Raw genomic sequence first — 17500 nt, forward strand, 5'->3', positions numbered from 1 at the left:
ATGCGGGGGAAGAGGGAGAGGGAGGGAGAGAGAGAGAGAGAGAAAGAGAGGGAGGAGAGAGAGGGTGGCTTGGGACATGTTTCCCCTTGTCAGCATTAAAGTACAGGTCTGTTTTGTTGTTTTTTTGTGTGTTTTTGTTGTTGTTGTTGTTGTTTTTGTTGTTGGTTGGGGTTTGGGGGTCAGTGTTTTTGTGGCTTTTTTTGCGTGTATGTGTTCATGGATTTGATGAATGAGTCAAGTAGGAAGATTTTTTTTTTTTTTTTTTTTTTTAGAAATCCGACAAGGACAGGAGGTTGGTGGAAGAGAGAGGGGGGAGGGAGGGAGGAGAAGGAGAAAAAGAAGGGGAAATTCCAGCTCGACACTGCGTCAACCACCACACACCACCCACACTCCCAAACACCCCCTCCACCCCCTTCCCCTTTCCTTTACAATCCCCACACCAGGCGGGAGGCAGCCAGGGAGAGAGGGACGGGAGGCAGGGAGGGAGGGAGGGAGGGAAGAAGGGAGGGGGCAGGTCGATGAGAACCACGTTCCAGGCGCCTTGCAAGGTGTGCACAACCTGCTGAGCTGTCTTCATAAATCCCCATGAACACTCCCCCCCCCTGCGCCCCCACCCCCACCCCCCCCCCCCACCCCCCCGGAGTTCTGGCCCTGCAACGCGTCACACCCTTCCCTACCACCTTATCTTCCCTCCCACCTCCCCTTCCCTCCCACCTCCCCTTCCCTCCCACCCCCCCAGTCTCTCCCCGCCCCCTCTCACACACATCATCATCCACCCACTCCCCCACACCCCGCCCTAGAAAGACGACTAAGAAAAGAAAAGAAAAAAAAAACAGAGACAATGAAATGAATCACAGATCCAGACCAAGTCCAGACTGTAAGCAAATTAAATCTCAGTCCGTCTTCATGGTTTTCTTTAAATGGTCCGGCTTGTCCGGGCATGAGGAACGTGTAAATCCACTTTGGCCATTTTACAGACAAGGTACTGGGTAAGTTGGGGGAGGGGGGGCGTGGAGTGGGGGTGTGATAGAGGGTTGGGGTGGGGGTGGGTGGATAGAAACGGCAGACAACTTTTTTTTTTCTTTTTTTTTCTTTTTTTTCAATGGAAAGAGTCGTGACTATTATAGGTGTTGCCATTCCAAGCAGACCAACTCTCCCACATCCCCACACCCTGGTCTAATTCTGCCTGCTTATTTATAGTCAACAACCCTTTTAGAAAAAAAAAAAAAACTATCTATCTCTGAACCGAATAAGGTTACTGAGACGACATTTTCTGGGAATACAACAGGAAATGGAGGAGAGGCTGCTTTTAAAGTTGGACCAAAATCAAAGCAAGAGTTGGTATTTAACATAAAGCAGGATTGACTGTATCGATCTACCCGCACCCTACACCTTTTGCACACAAGGTTCCGCGTTGGAGTGTAACTGTCGCCATACGAAAGGAACTGGTACGTTTGGAAAAATCTGTGGTACGTTTGGAAATCTGTGATACGTTTGGAAATCTGTGGTACGTTTGGAAATCTGTAGTACGTTCGGAAATCTGTGATACGTTTGGAAATCTGTGGTACGTTTGGAAATCTGTAGTACGTTTGGAAATCTGTGGTTGAAGGTTACTTTTACTTTCCTCTTCAGGACTTGCCATATACGAAAGGAGGCTGGTGCATTTGGAAATATGTGGTACGTTTGGAAATCTGTGGTTGAAGGTTACTTTTACTTTCCTCTTCAGGAATTGTCGCCATATACGAAAGGAGACTGGTACATTTGGAAATCTAAGGTTGAAAGTTACTTTTGATTTCCTGTTCAGGACGAAGCCTATCTATGGTTGACAGTTACTCTTACTTTCCTATTCAGAATTTGTCGCCATATACGAAAGGAACTGACACGTTTGGAAATCTAAGGTTAATAGTTACTTTTACGTTCCTCTTCAGGACGTGTTGCCATATACGAAAGGAACTGGTACGTTTGGAAATCTGTGGTTGAAAGTTACTTGTACTTTCCTCTTCAGAACTCGCGATGACGGTGATTTTTTTTCATAACTGAGACGAAGGAAGAAGAAGAAGAAGCGGGACTCATGATCACAATCTGTGGTCCATGCATGCACATAGTGATCACCATTTCGGATTGGACGACTTGACATCGCCTCGTCTTCACTGTCCTTTAACCCACCGAACGCTGACATGGATTACAAGATCTTTGACATGCGTACTTGATATTCTGCTTGCGCATACACACGAAGGGGGTTCAGGCACTAGCAGGTCTGCACATATGTTGAACCGCAAGATCGGAAAAATCTCCATCCTTCATCCACTAGGCGCCGTTACCGAGATTCGAACCCGGGACCCTCAGATTGAGGGTCCAACGCTTTAACCACTCGGCTATTGCGCCTGTCATACCGCCCCAACGATGCTTTCAAAATGGTGGGCGACGAACCACAACCTAACCAAGGCTTGATCCAGCAGCATGTTACAACATGACAACTGAGACCTTGCCATCCATGTCACGGAAGTTTTAACTCACTCAGTACGGCCATTCCTCTCTTCTCCTCTACACAGACCCCTCGGATGTTCAGTGGGTGCCTGAATGACCCAACCTTTAGCTTCCGTCGTCAGAATTGTGGTATTCTTTGTCAACATTCACGTCTTCAGTGTAAGAGCCTTCCGCTTGCAATATTTTGATGATGGTAATTGGGGTGAAACGCTGTTAACGTCGTCTCTTTCGCCGTTCGTATGGAAAGAGTTAAACCCAACAGAAGATATATGCAATTACCAGAAAGCGTGGACAAGGGGAACGAGCACGCTTTCTCGCAGTTCCACGCTTTCTTTCTCGCAAACTACGAGAAACCGTGGGTACGCCCCCACCCCAATCCCCTCTCCTTGAGCCAGCTGCATTGCTTGGTTCTAACTTTTTAACAGTTACACGTGACTAAATGCCTACGTTGACCGAACTACGCCATTGGTCAGTTCCATACTACACACAGTTTGTAGCGGGTTACGACCATACTAGGCTCTTCCGTCCGAGCAATGCGACTGGGTCCTGACCCTCCGTGCGTTCTCGCGAGGTGTGAGAAAGCGTGAGATTGCGAGAAAGCGTGGGCGAACAGTCCCTGTTTTTTGGTGTGTTTTTTTGTTTTGTTTTGTTTTTTCCTCTTTTCTGTGATATCGTATATTTAAAATGTTTTCTTTATATGCCTTTAGTTGTTGTTGTTTTTTATGTTTAACCGAGTTAGGATACGTTTTGCACGCTATGAGGTGATCGTAGGGTGAAAACAAAACAAAAAAACATGAGGGGAGATTCAAGGAGTTTCGAAGAGATATTGCCCTGGAGAATACTTTTCAAGGTACATTGAATTTCAAACCGGTTGTCGGAATGGACGTGGGTGAAAACCAAGTCCCAAGAGATCCCTCCAGCCGCCGCCTCCTCCCCCCCCCCCCCCCCCCCCCCCCCCCCCCCCCCTCCCAACCTACAAAAACAAAACAAACAAAAAACAAATAGAGCCAAATACATAGCAAGCAAAACGGCGCCCTCAACTACGCAAGGTGGGTTGGCAAGACATTGTTATCGAGTTGGCGGTCCATAAATCAGAGCAAATGAATAAGTGAACTACTTCTTCTTCTTCTTCTTCTTCTTCTTCTTCTTCTTCTTCTTCTTCTTTTCTTCTTCTACTTCTTCTTCTTCTTCTTCGTTCGTGGGCTGCAACTCCCACGATCACTCGTATGTACTTTTTACATGTATGATCGTTTTTAACCTCGCCATGTAGGCAGCCATACTCCGTTTTCGAGGGTAAATAAGTGAACAAAATACAATGAGAACAAACAAATGAGTGAACGGCACAGAAAAGACTTTCCCGTTGGATGGTGGGAGTGGGGGGAGGGGGGGTATAAAAAATAAAATAAAATAAATTAAAAAAACAGACTGAGAGACTGGAGGGGAGGGGGATGGAAGAGGATTTTTTTTTTTTTAATGAAAGTGATATGTTTGGGTCAAAGTAGAAATTTCACCTCATGTACAGACTGACGATGCAGACCCTGGGTACGAAGACACTAACGAAGATTTTGTGTACTTGATAGCAATGTTACGCGCGCGCGCGCGTGAAAGTGTGCGTTTGTTTGTGTGTGCTACACAAAGACTGATTCTCTCATGGTGATCCGTAAAAAACGCGGGCAGTTTCACCCCACCCCATCCCACCCCCACCCCTCACCCCACACGCACACAGACAGAGAGACAGAGACCCAGACAGGCAGGCAGACGTACGGACTTTTAAAAAAAATTCACACTTGATTTATATTGATTTTCATCGTTTTTGATTTTTCGTCGGCAGTTAGTGGAAATTCATCTTCTTCTTTTTCTAAAATCAACATGCTGTGTTTTATACCACGGAGGCTTTTAGCTCCTTTGAAAACATTGGGTGCCATACGCAACTGTTTCAGATTGTGGAGTCTCCTATTTCCTCTGTGTGTGTGTGTGTGTGTGTGTGTGTGTGTGTGTGTGTGTGTGTGTGTGTGTGTGTGTGTGAGTGAGTGAATGAGTGAGTGTATTGCTGTGTGTGAGATCTTCAGTTTAACGTCTATTCACTCGGAGTGAGTAAGTGAGTGCATTGCTCTGTGTGTGTGTGTGTGTGTGTGTGTGTGTGTGTGTGTGTGTGTGTGTGTGTGTGTGTGTGTGTGTGTGTGTGTGTGTGTGTGTGCCTGTCTGTCTCCTGACTCTGTCTCTCTGTAGTGTTTGTATGTGCGTGTGTGCTTACCTTTGTATGTGCGTGTGCGTGTGTGCTTACCTGTGTGTGTGTGTGTGTGTGTGCGTGTGCGTGTGTGTGTCCTCAAGGACATATGTATGCTTCCGTACTTGTGAATGTTTCTATGAAAAAAACAAGCTCGTTTAAGATATGAATAGAAAACGTAGGTATATTTTACCAACAATATTTGCTTATTTGAAACAACAACGACGACATCAATGGCAATAACAACAGCAACAACAACAGTTGCAATGACAACAAAACTGTTAACGTAAGCTGAGACAGAGTTGATTGATAAAGAAATTCCATATCAACCTTTTCAAGTTCTATAGATTTCTTGAGAGAAAAAAAATCCTCCCAAGAGAGCAAAGGGAAATCGTTGCAGGCTGCGACGACAGTCATTTTTTAACCTGGACGTGTGTAAGATTTCCGCTCATAAAGATACACTGACGACGTAATGGACTTCACACGTGTGAGCTTACACAACCATCAAACATTGTTGTCCCTTGGTGCTTGCAAAAAAAAATATATATGGCTTTTAACTCTTTTATTCCCCGACACATATATCCTTCTCCTTAAAAACGAAAAGAGTTCGTTCATGGCATCCACACACGCTAACACACACACACACACACACACACACACACACACACACACACACACACACACACACACACACACACACACACACACACACGAATGCGCGAACACACACACTGACACACACACGCGCTCGTGCGCACGCATGCACACACACAAGCATGTACACGCACGCATACACACGCACGTATACACATACGTGTGAGCGCGCACACACGTACGCATATGCACCCACGCACACACACACACACAATGATGATAATAATAATAATAATAATAATGAACATTTTTATAGCGCATTTCTCCAGAAATACTGTTCAAAGCGCTTTCCTCACTCCCCGCCTCCCCATCAATATCCCCCCCCACAAATCCCCCCCCCATCCCCCCCCCCCCCCCCCCCCCACACACACACACACACACGGAAGCACGTGCCAGAAACCACCCACCCATGACACCCACCAGAAAGTGCATCCATGCAACACGCACTCAGGCACATCCGCACGAATGCACGGATACTCCCTAGCACCCTGCACCCGACTACCCCCCTCTCCCACCACACACACACACACACACACACACACACACACACACAAAATTCGTATTCCACACTCATTACAAGAAGGTTATCTCACTCAGTACGGCCAATCCTCTCTTCTCCTCTACACAGACCCCTCGGATGTCCAGTGGGTGTCTGAATGACCCAAACTTTAGCTTCCGTCGTAAGAATTGTGGTATTCTTTGTCAACATTCACGTCTTCAGTATAAGAGCCTTCCTCTTGCAATATTTTGATGATGGTAATTGGGGTGAAACGCTGTTAACGTCGTCTCTTTCGCCGTTCGTATGGAGAGAGTCATTCTCCACTGGAGAAAACTTGCTGGAACCATGTTAATAAACTAAAACAGGAGTCTGACAAAACAAAAAAAAAACTAACAATAGTATGCGCAAAATTGATTGCATGTTTTCTCTTAAAACAAAAGGACATCGCACTAGCAGAAGGCTCACCAGTCTAATGTACAGACTACGACTGGATACCATAAAAACAAAATATACTTCTAATGTGACTTGCATTTTTGCGGTAATGAAATTATCCACGTGCGTATCATCCATAAATGTGAACAGTTGAAACCACACTTATCTATGAAAATTACAAAATCAGCTGTTCCATCTACTTCGAATGGAAATGTTTTACATGATAATCAGCGTGTGTTTGAAATAGTTCAGGGTTTAATTTGGAGCCCCACTGTCTCTTAGTTAGTTTGCTTTATTTCATTTATATTCTTTTTTATGCTAATTGAGGAGAGAGGAACAGGGAAAGTCGTGATGATTTAAGGCATGAGCGGGGTGGGGAAGATGATGGATTTTCGTTTAAAATCACAAATGTGGATAGACGTTAAGCGAAAGAACGAACACACACACACACACACACACACACACTGAGTGAAACGACGCGCATGACATTTTTCCCCCAACCCGTTCGAGTGTATGAATACACGAAAACCAGAACAAGCTGCTGCATTTGTTTGTTCAGCGGGAAATAAGGCAATGAAATATAGCGATGTCAAAAGATAACGTTTCTCCACAATGGACAGGGAAACTATTTGCAGAGACCCAAACTGACACACAACCGACGGACCTGGAGGAATCTGGTGAACAGTTCTTCTGTGCGGTGTTCCAATTATTCTTCATAGAGTCAAAGAAGAAGATGATGAAAAATATTGATACCAAAAGGGACCCAACCACCTTGTGTTTGCTCTCTGTTGACAAAGGGTCATTCATTCATTCATTCATTATGCTAATCGCTGCTGGTGGAGCATAGGCCATCGACGACCCCTCGCCATCGCACTCTGTTCTGGGCTGTTCTGGCCATTTCAGTCCTGTTGGTCCCTTGCTGCTTCAGCTCTGCCTCGGTATCTCGCCTCTATCCGTTGCGAGGCCAGCCTCTCTTCCTCTTTCCCTGCGGGTTCCAGGTCAGGGCTTGGCGTGTGATACTGGACGCTGGCTTCCTGAGGGTGTATCCGGATCCAGCCCCACTTCCTCTGCAGTATCTGCTTGGCCACTGGTTCCTGTCCCGCTCGCTCCCGTTGACAAAGGGTCAGTTCGCTCAAATTCAGGAGAAATCTTTGGAAGTTTTATTTGTTTGTTCGTTTTTTGTCTGCCGTTGTCTGGCTTTCCAGAGGTAAATTAGCTGCAATCTAGTCCTAGTGTGCTGTTGTAAATCTGACCATACGTTTTGACGTGTGTTGTGTTTTGGAAGACTGGAATGTCGCAAGAGGAGAAGGCTTTCAACCTCTTTCCGTGCCGGACTTTATTTCCACGTGCTTGGTTTTTGCCAGGCGGTTTTGGGTTGCGAAGGGTAATAATTGACAACAACAAAAAATCTACTACTGCAAGAAAGTATACACAACCCATACTTTTCTGTACGGAAAATGAACAGACTATCGAGGTTAGAAGTTGATTTGACACTGATTGGGAAAAAAAATCTGCACGTCCTTCAGTTGCCACTCCTGCATGTGCCACGCCCACTTGCTGTTCATGCTCACTTTCAGTCAGAATCAGAGTGACCCAGTTGGCCCACATTGCAGGGGGAGCACCGCTCACAAGTTCTGTATTTGTATGTGTATTTGTATTTCTTTTTATCACAACAGATTTCTCTGTATGAAATTCGGTCTGCTCTCCCCAGGGAGAGCGCGTCGCTACACTACAGCGCCACCTTTTTTTTTTTTTTTTTTTTTTTGTATTTTTCCTGCGCGCAGTTTTATTTGTTTTTCCTATTGACGTGCATTTTTTCTACAGAATTTTGCCAGGAACAACTCTTTTGTTGCCGTGGGTTCTTTTACGTGCGCTAAGTGCGTGCTGCACACGAGACCTCGGTTTATCGTCTCATCCGAATCGACTAGCGTCCAGACCACCACTCAAGGTCTAGTGGAGGGGGAGAAAATATCGGCGGCTGAGCCGTGATTCGAACCAGCGCGCTCAGATTCTCTCGCTTCCTAGGCGGACGCGTTACCTCCAGGCCATCACTCCACATAAGTTCGCTTGCAGATGATAGCTGTTACATTAATGCGCCAGTGCTTTTGCTGAACCATGTTACATACGTGATTCACGACTTGCACGAAACTGTTCACCGCTTCCTCTCACTCTCTCTCTCTCTCTCTCTCTCTCTCTCTCTGCTTTGAGGAAGTGGACGGTTTGTATTTTTGGTCAACTTCAGGTCAGCCACAGAGCTATACTCGACCTTCTGCTCTGCTTTCACTCCTTTGCTGGCGACATCTACAGCTCTTCAACTTGTCCCCACTCTCTCTCTCTTCTCTGCAAACCATCATTCAAACTTCAAGCAAGCGAACTATCCGAGAAGGTGCCTCCACACCCAGTATTCAGTTCATCGTTAAAACTTCCGTGACATGGATGGCAATATCTCAGTTGTCATGTTGTAACATGCTGCTGGTTCAATCTTTGGTTAGGTTGTGGTTCGTCGCCCACCATTTTGAAAGCATCCTTGGGGCGGTATGACAGGCGCAATAGCCGAGTGGTTAAAGCGTTGGACCCTCAATCTGAGGGTCCCGGGTTCGAATCTCGGTAACGGCGCCTGGTGGATGAAGGGTGGAGATTTTTCCGATCTTGCGGTTCAACATATGTGCAGACCTGCTAGTGCCTGAACCCCCTTCGTGTGTATGCGCAAGCAGAATATCAATTACGCATGTCAAAGATCTTGTAATCCATGTCAGCGTTCGGCGGGTTATGGAAACAAGAACATAACCAGCATGCACTCCCCCGAAAACGGAGTATGGATGCCAACATGGCAGGACAAAAATGGTCCAACACGTAACAGCCCACCCGTGTACACACGGGTGAATGTTGGAACTGAAGCCCATGAACGCAGAAGAAGAAGAAGAAACCATCTATTCATATAATCTATCTTTCTATCTGTTGATGTAGAAACCATCTATTGATCAATTAATCAATCAATCTACTGATCTCCCGATGTATTTACAGATATATCTATCTGTGTGTGTGTGTGTGTGTGTGTGTGTGTGTGTGTGTGTGTGTGTGTGTGTGTGTGTGTGTGTGTGTGTGTCTTTATTCTGCAATGTACCTTTGCATTATTATAATGTTTCTTACAGAATTGAAAATGAACATTTTATGAGATCGCTTAAAAAGAAACGTTATTTAATCATCGTTATTCTCATCATCACCATCATCATAATAATCATCGTTATCATCATCATCATCAACAACAACAACAATACCAATATCATCGTCGATGTTGTCGTTGCTAGTAGTAGTAGCAGTAGAAATAGTAGTAGTAGTGTTGTCATTTCTTCAGTATTATTATTATTATTTTCATCATCATCATCATTATTATTATGACTGCTACTACTACTACTACTACGACGACGACGACTCCTCCTCCTCCTCCTCCTCCTACTACTACTACTACTACTACTACTACTATTGTGTTTCAGGCAGACAAAGCGGAGAGAGATGGCTGTGGAGAGGATCGTGCCTTTTGCCCTCATCGCCGTGGTCGTCACCTTTGTCTCACACACAGGTAAGAGATCAGTCCTCGTGGATCCGTTTATCTGTCTGACTCTCTGTCTGTCTACCTGCCTTCCTGTCTGCCTGCCTGTCTGTCTGTCTGTCTGTCTGTCTGTCTCTCTCTCTCTCTCTCTCTCTCTCTCTCTCTCTCTCTCTCTCTCTCTCTCTCTCTCTCTCTCTCTCTCTCTCTCGTTTACTTTGCTAGCGCTGGACCAGAATCAGTTTTCATTGAATCAGCAATTCTTTTCAGATTTTGAAAAAGCATTTGACAGTATGAATAGAACTATTTTCTGACCTGTTTTATTGGTGTGTAGTTTCAAAGGTAAACTCTGTGGATGTAGTTAGAACAAAGAGTCATTTTTGGCTCTAATCTGAGCAAGGGTCTATTATGGCTCCGAACTGACAAACTCTATTAATTGTACTCTTGAGGTATAAACAGGGGAATGCTTGCGGCCCAGTTTTTATTCTCCATGTTAAAGAAAATGAACTACCTATTGAGATGACCAATAATGAAAGACGTCGTACTTTGCTGTCACTGAATGTTTGTTTTGAACTGGTTATTCTTTCATTAGCCGATGTTATTTAATTGTCAGAAAACAGTCACAGGTTTACAAGCATAACTAAACAGTTTACAGCCTGTGTCCCATCGATTAGATGTCAACTTGACTAAAAGTAACATAATAATAGAATTTCGTAAAGACTGTAATTTAAGTGTAAGAGAAATATGTTCTTCTTGCGGTGTTCCTATGAAATTGTTAACCCTTGTATTTAGTTGGGTATATTCTTCCTCACATGGTCGATTTTTGTTGGCATATGCAACAGTTCTGGAAATACAACAACAACAAAAAAACACGCTGCTGTGTATTTTGAACATATCATATGTTCTCAGTACTGCCTTTACTTTATTCATGTTATTCAGATGCAACTAATTTTCCGGTATGTCTCTGAATTATAGGAATTGCACAGAACTACCATTCGTCATCAATCTGTCCTTATCTTTGCTTTGAAAAAAAAATTACGCGGACAGGTGAACTCCACATTACAATGCTTATGGCGAAACAAAGGGCTTTCTAATATAAGCAACCTTCGCGAATGAGTGTATTCTTTAGTGGTGTAATTTATTAGAAACTGGGAGTGGGGTTGGGGGTAAAAACGCATTTTAAACGCATTTTAACCTTTCAGCCTGATCTGTGATGGCGTTGAAAGTAAGAACAACTGGGTAACAAAAATGTTGAACTAAAGAGGTGGAGATGTTAATGAATTTGTATCTTCTTTTCCTTGCCATTGGCTGCTTTAGTGCTGACGGCAAGTGGTCTCATGATATCCAAATTAGCAAACGATTTTTACTGGAATTTGTGCAAGATTCTTGGCTTAAAATCTCGTTTTATCTTGGACATGGATAGATACATAAGGTGTGGAGGCCAGTGACAGGGTATACATTAGGGATATCAAAATTATCAGTTCATCGTTACACATTCAGAATTTGTAATAATAACAATCGTTTACTTTGTCATTTACGCGAAGAGTCACTGAAAACAAAAGTCATAGATAGATAGGTAGATAGACTCTATATGATTTCTCTCACCCTTTCTCTCTCTCTCTCTCTCTCTCTCTCTCTCTCTCTCTCTCTGTATGTATATACATATATATCTCTGCGCGCGCAAACACACACACACACACACACACACACACACACACACACACACACACACACACACACACACACACACACACAACACACACACACACACACACACACACACACACACACACACACACACACACACACACACACACACACACACACACACACACACACACACACACACACAACACATCGCGGTAACTCGTGGAAAGCTTTTAGTTTTACGATTTATTTTTCCTCGACACACACAAGACGGTTCTTATTTTGTGTTTGTGTCCGCGTTTCAAAGCGATGGCTTCAGTGACGGGCAAGCTTTTGACACAGTCGATACAATTCATTACCGCTGACATTCTATTCAATTATACAGACCGGACCCAATTATGCAAAAATCTGTCAGAGTGCAGTTGTTAATCTCACGGCCATAAACCAGAGGTTGACGCAGCCCGGTGGGTGGTTCGTCGATAGATAAATGGGAAAGAGGGTCCCATTATTTCGATTTCTAGCCCACTTGCTCAACAGAGGCTTTTTTGTGTTTCCTTGTTTTAAAAAAGTGTGTGTGTTTTTGTGTATGTGTGCGTGCATGGTGCGTGCGTGTGTGTGTGCGTGCGTGCGTGCGTGCGTGCATGATACGTGTGTGCATGGTGCGTCTGTGTGTGTTCACACAGAACTGAAGCACTAGAAGCACTTTTAAATTACAGAATCAGCGGATAACAAATCGCGATTTGTGAAGCCCTGTAATTTCAAGCGCAGAAAAACGAATATATTCAGCCATCATGAAGTCAATTACAAGTAAGGCAGATTTTGCCCGCGTATTGTAAACATGTAGATAGATAGAGATAGATACATGTATGAGATATACATATATATGTGTCTGCGTCTGTGTGGCCGTGTGTATAGTATGAATACAATTTAATATGACTGTACAGATTTTATTTTCCTCAGTATTACAAAGCATCAGATATAAACTACGACCTTCGAGCGTGCGCGTTTGTAATACGCATCACCATCATTATTAATGAGCATGGTTACGGCTTGCGTCCTGTCAGCCTGGGTTGCTCTGCTGATCATACAATCTTTCTTTATGATCTCCAACAAAATGTGACAGTCCAGTATGTATTTTTCATTCCAGCGTCCTAAAATCATATTGCAATGGTCTGGGCTTTTCGACAATGACTCAGACTCCTCTTCTTTCAAGCTCTGTTCAACTAGACCTCTTTCGGTCAAGCGAAGTCGTCTCGTTATTTTATTTCAGTTTATTCATCTCACCTAATTTTGTCTTATCTTATTATCTCATTTTATCTCTCAACGCCTGACCAGGCGCGTTGGGTTACTCTGCTGCTCAGGCGTATCTGCTTAGCAGGTGTGGTGTAGCGTGTATGGATTTATCCGAATGCAACTACGCCTCCTTGAGACACGGAAAGTGAGCTGTTGCATTTGCTGCTGTTGAGAAATGCCGTGCATGTTTCGTGGCTGCATAATTGAGCGTCTCGCCCCCATGTCGATTGTCGACGTGGTTCGTGTCTTGTGTATGTCGCCATTCTGGCCGGTACGAGGACGGATCGTCTGATTTCATCACAGGTGTCTCACTGGTGCGTTCCCTAGGGAGACTTCTTCTTCTTCTTCTTCTTCTTCTTCTTCTTTCGTGGGCTGCGACGTACACTCGTATGTACACGAGTGGGCTTTTACGTGTATGACCGTTTTTACACCGCCATGTAGGCAGCCATAGTCCTATACTTATAGGGAGAGAGAATATCAATCTTTCACAGTTATACTTCCAGATAAAAACAGGACAGCTTTCTTTCACATTTTGTTTTTATGGGTAGGGAATATCAGTCTTTCACAGTTATACTTCCAAATAAAAAAGGACAGCTTTCTTTCACATTTTGTACTTATAGGGAGGGAATATCAATCTTTCACAGTTATACTTCCAGATAAAAAGGACAGCTTTCTTTCACATTTTGTTTTTATGGGTAGGGAATATCGATCTTTCACAATTATACTTCCAGATAAAAACAGGTCGGCTTTCTTTCACATTTTGTTTTTATGGGTAGGGAAGATCAATCTTTCACAGTTATACTTCCAGATAAAAACAGGACAGCTTTCTTTCACATTTTGTACTTATAGGGAGGGAATATCAATCTTTCATAGTTATACTTCCAGATAAAAACAGGACAGTTTTCTTTCACATTTTGTACTTATAGGGAGAGAATATCAATATTTCACAGTTATTTGTATTTATTTGTATTTGTATTTATTTTTATTACAACAGATTTCTCTGTGTGTGAATTCGGGCTGTTATCCCCAGGGAGAGAGCGTCGCTACACTATAGCGCCACCCATTTTTTTGTGTGTATTTTTTTCCTGCGTGCAGTATTATTTGTTTTTTTCCTATCGAAGTGGATTTTTCAACAGAATTTTTCCAGGAACAACGCTTTCGTTGTCGTGAGTTCTTTTACGTGCGCTAAGTGCATGCTGCACACGGGACCTCGGATTATCGTCTCATCCGAACGACTAGCGTCCAGACCACCACTCAAGGTCTAGTGGAGGGGGAGAAAATATCGGCGGCTGAGCCGTGATTCGAACCAGCGCGCTCAGATTCTCTCGCTTCCTATGCGGATGTGTTACCTCTTGGCCATCACTCCATTTTCTTGCACACTTATACTTCCAGAAAAAAAAAAGATGGGATTGCTTTCGTTCACTAAAATGTACTTCTAGGGAAGAGGTAAGAGGTAACATTATTCTACCCGTGTACTTCTAGGAATTTGGTAGCTTTCATTTTACAGTTGTACTTGTAGGAAATGAATGGCCTTTCTTTTTCTTTTCTTTTTTTCTTTACTGTAGTAACAAGACAAAAAAAAGGTGGGGTGGGGAAAAGGATAGATTCTTTCACTTTTGTTCTTGTATAAATTCGTAGCACATTAGTCATTCTGTCTCATGAAAATTGCCGGAGGGTGGGGTTGGGGGGTGGGGGGGGGTAGGGTGCGGAGGGGGGATGTAGGGCGTGGGTGTGGATGCGTGGGAGACAAGACTGAGCATCAAGCCAGACGTCAGTGACTTGGTCCCCGGGCCTGACATTTCCTGATGACTGTGTCTCCTCGGGTTAAGGTCGCCCTACACGGGGACACGGAATGTCAGCTGTGTTGTTTCCAGTCCAAGGACTGTGGAAGGATGGCGGGGGCGGGGGGGGGGGGGGGGGGGGACAGTTATGGGTTGTCGATAACCTTTCGTTCGGAAGTAGTGCATGTGCTTGGCCCAAAATAAGATTTTTTTTTTACCTGGGACTATTTCTGTTGTTATTTTTATGCGGTTTTTTTTTTTTTTTTTTTTTTTTTTGGGGGGGGGGGGGTTTATTTGTTATTTGTTTGTTTTGTTTGGGTTTTTTTTACCTTCAGTTCACTGTTTTGTGTTATGTTTTCCTGTTATCATTTTCATCGCTTCATCATAATTTCTCCCTTTTTGTCCACTTCTGCTTTTCTCTCTTCCTTATTCGTGATGTGGTGGTGGTGGTGGTGGTGGTGGTGTTTTGATTCAAATTGTTGTTTCCTTTTTCCTTTGTTTACGAGGGCTGGCTGAATAAAATAAAAAGCAACAACATGTGAGCTTAATCTATTAGCCCCAGAAAAAAATAATAATTCACCAATTCATTCATTCATTCGTCATCGTAACATCGTCGCAGCCGACGACATCCTTGTTACTGTCGTCATCCTCTTCACTAAGTATCAATGTCCTTTTTCTTCTTTTGCAATTATCAGTAGTAGTAGGTATCATCATCATCATGATCTTTATTATTATTATTATCAGTAGTAGTAGTAGTAGTAGCAGTATCATTATTATTATCATTATTGTTGTTGTTATTATTATTATTACCAGGAGAAGGAGCAGGAGGTGGTTGTTTTAAAAATATTCATTGCCAGTGTTTCTTTTATTATTGGTGTTGCTTTTGCTGATGCTGCTATTCTACTGGTTGATGATGATGGGCCTAATGATTCTGCTGTACCCTTCTTGTGGTTGGTGGTGTTGTAAAACATCAGTACGGGCTATGACACTTTCGAACTGCTAAATATTTGTATCTCAAGTGTGAGTTTTCTAACCGTTTTGCATCGAAACATTTTAGAACCCTGTCGAGGAAGACTTACTTCCCCCTCCACGTTTGCCCCTACCAAACGTTGCATTCGGACTTTGGAATCGGGAAAGTGATGACGTCATAAAAAAGGGGAATGGCTCTGGAAGGCTGAAAATTGACACAGTTTGTTTGTCTAGAATGGTATATCTCCAGACTATTTTCTCAGTTTTAGGCTTATTGTTTTGGATAATGTTTTATGACCTGAAACACCACTTTTTACAATTTCCCCCCTGTTACTGAAGGGAACGCTAGAGGGTGGTAGGCGAAGAGGGAGGCAAGCCAAATGCTGGATGGACAACATCAAGGAATGGACCAATATGGATAGCGCTACGCTGATACGACAGGCAGAAGATAGAACCGGATGGCGTCGTCTGACTACGGAATCGTCCCTCATGTCTCCTCTACGCCCATCCCGGGCAGGAGAATGAATGAAATGAAACTGAAGGGGTTTTAATATTTCATAAAACACAGAGAGAACAATTTGATTGAAAAGAAAACGATGCACCACCTTACACAGAAATCAAAAGGGAACCAAATCAACCCCCCCCCCCCCCCACACACACACACACACACACACCCAACAAAACAGCAACAACAACAAAAAACAGAGCCATCATCAGATCTCCTCCAGTGACCAGAGTCCTTCGACACAGCAAGCACTGAAAACAAAACAAACAAAAAAAACCACTCCGCCATTGGAAAACATCAGGAAGAATCTAATAAGGCGACAGAACAAAACATAGCTGGAATTTCTCCACCACCGGTAACAGCCGATCTTTTATGAACGGGCGGGAAAACTTGTCACTGGCTACTTTGTGGCCCTTCAGCCATTTTTTAACTGCACTTCCGGTTCACTAGGTCTTGGCTCTTTGCTTGTATTTGTTTACATATTTATTTATTTATTTATTTATTCATTCATGTACTTGTTTATTTATCTATCTTTTGCTGTTCCACCATCGGCATCGTTTCAGTGTCATTACTCCCCTGCTGCTCATTCCGAGTCCCCCATATAAAGCCACACCCGGATTAGTCTGTCTCAGCCTCAGAGCCGGTAGTCTACTTGGAACTATCGATGTTAGGTCGCCAGGAGGCCACACACCAGAAGAGACCCAACACTGCTGCTGGTGGTGTTCAGTAGTGCCCCTTTGTTTTTTAAACATTCATAGGACGCCACATAGTAAGCCCCCAACTGACGATAATAATCGCTTAGTCTATCGAGCCAGACGGAAGACAGAACAGCATAATTTTACGTTCAATACCCTTATGTACAATTGTTTGGTATACGATTAATTTTGTTAATTCAAAAACACATCGTAACTCGAGCATGAGTTATATGTGCTTTTGATCAGTTACTTAAGTATTTACCGAGTATTCTGGGGGGTTTTACTCCATACCAAATCATAACTTTGCTTATGGAAATAAAAGCTCTGAAAAATATGTTTTTCTTGAAAGCATTTTTCAATTAGTTCCTTTGTGTCGAGGCTATAAGACGAAACACAGTATTGATGGTTGTAAATTTAACTCTCTTCATACGAACGGCGTAAGAGACGACGTTAACAGCGTTTCACCCCAATTACCATCATCAAAATATTGCAAGCGGAAGGCTCTTATACTGAAGAGGTGAATGTTGACAAAGAATACCACAATTCTGACGACGGAAGCTAAAGGTTGGGTCATTCAGACACCCACTGGACATCCGAGGGGTCTGTGTAGAGGAGAAGAGAGGACTGGCCGTACTGAGTGAGTTGATCATTATCTTTTTTCCCCTTACATCGCTTCTTTATTGTTTTCTACGCCCACGTTGTTGCTATCAGTATCAGTATCAGTAGCTCAAGGAGGCGTCACTGCGTTCGGACAAAACCATATA

General features: G+C 43.6%; 1 protein-coding gene across 4 annotated transcripts in view; it reads left to right on the plus strand.

Moving 5' to 3' along the window:
* LOC143295137 (uncharacterized) overlaps nucleotides 1-17500 on the plus strand; it is a 167630-nt gene that overhangs the window by 89127 nt on the left and 61003 nt on the right. For 3 of the 4 annotated variants that reach the window (XM_076606703.1, XM_076606702.1, XM_076606704.1), the window contains exon 2: nucleotides 9794-9879. In XM_076606703.1, the coding sequence (XP_076462818.1) occupies nucleotides 9813-9879 (67 nt within the window). In that variant the 5' untranslated portion in view covers nucleotides 9794-9812. The remainder of the gene's footprint in view (nucleotides 1-9793; nucleotides 9880-17500) is intronic. The other variant, XM_076606705.1, reaches the window with a different exon arrangement.

The sequence above is a fragment of the Babylonia areolata genome, chromosome 20 (assembly GCF_041734735.1).
Source record: "Babylonia areolata isolate BAREFJ2019XMU chromosome 20, ASM4173473v1, whole genome shotgun sequence".
Lineage (NCBI taxonomy): Eukaryota > Metazoa > Mollusca > Gastropoda > Neogastropoda > Buccinidae > Babylonia > Babylonia areolata.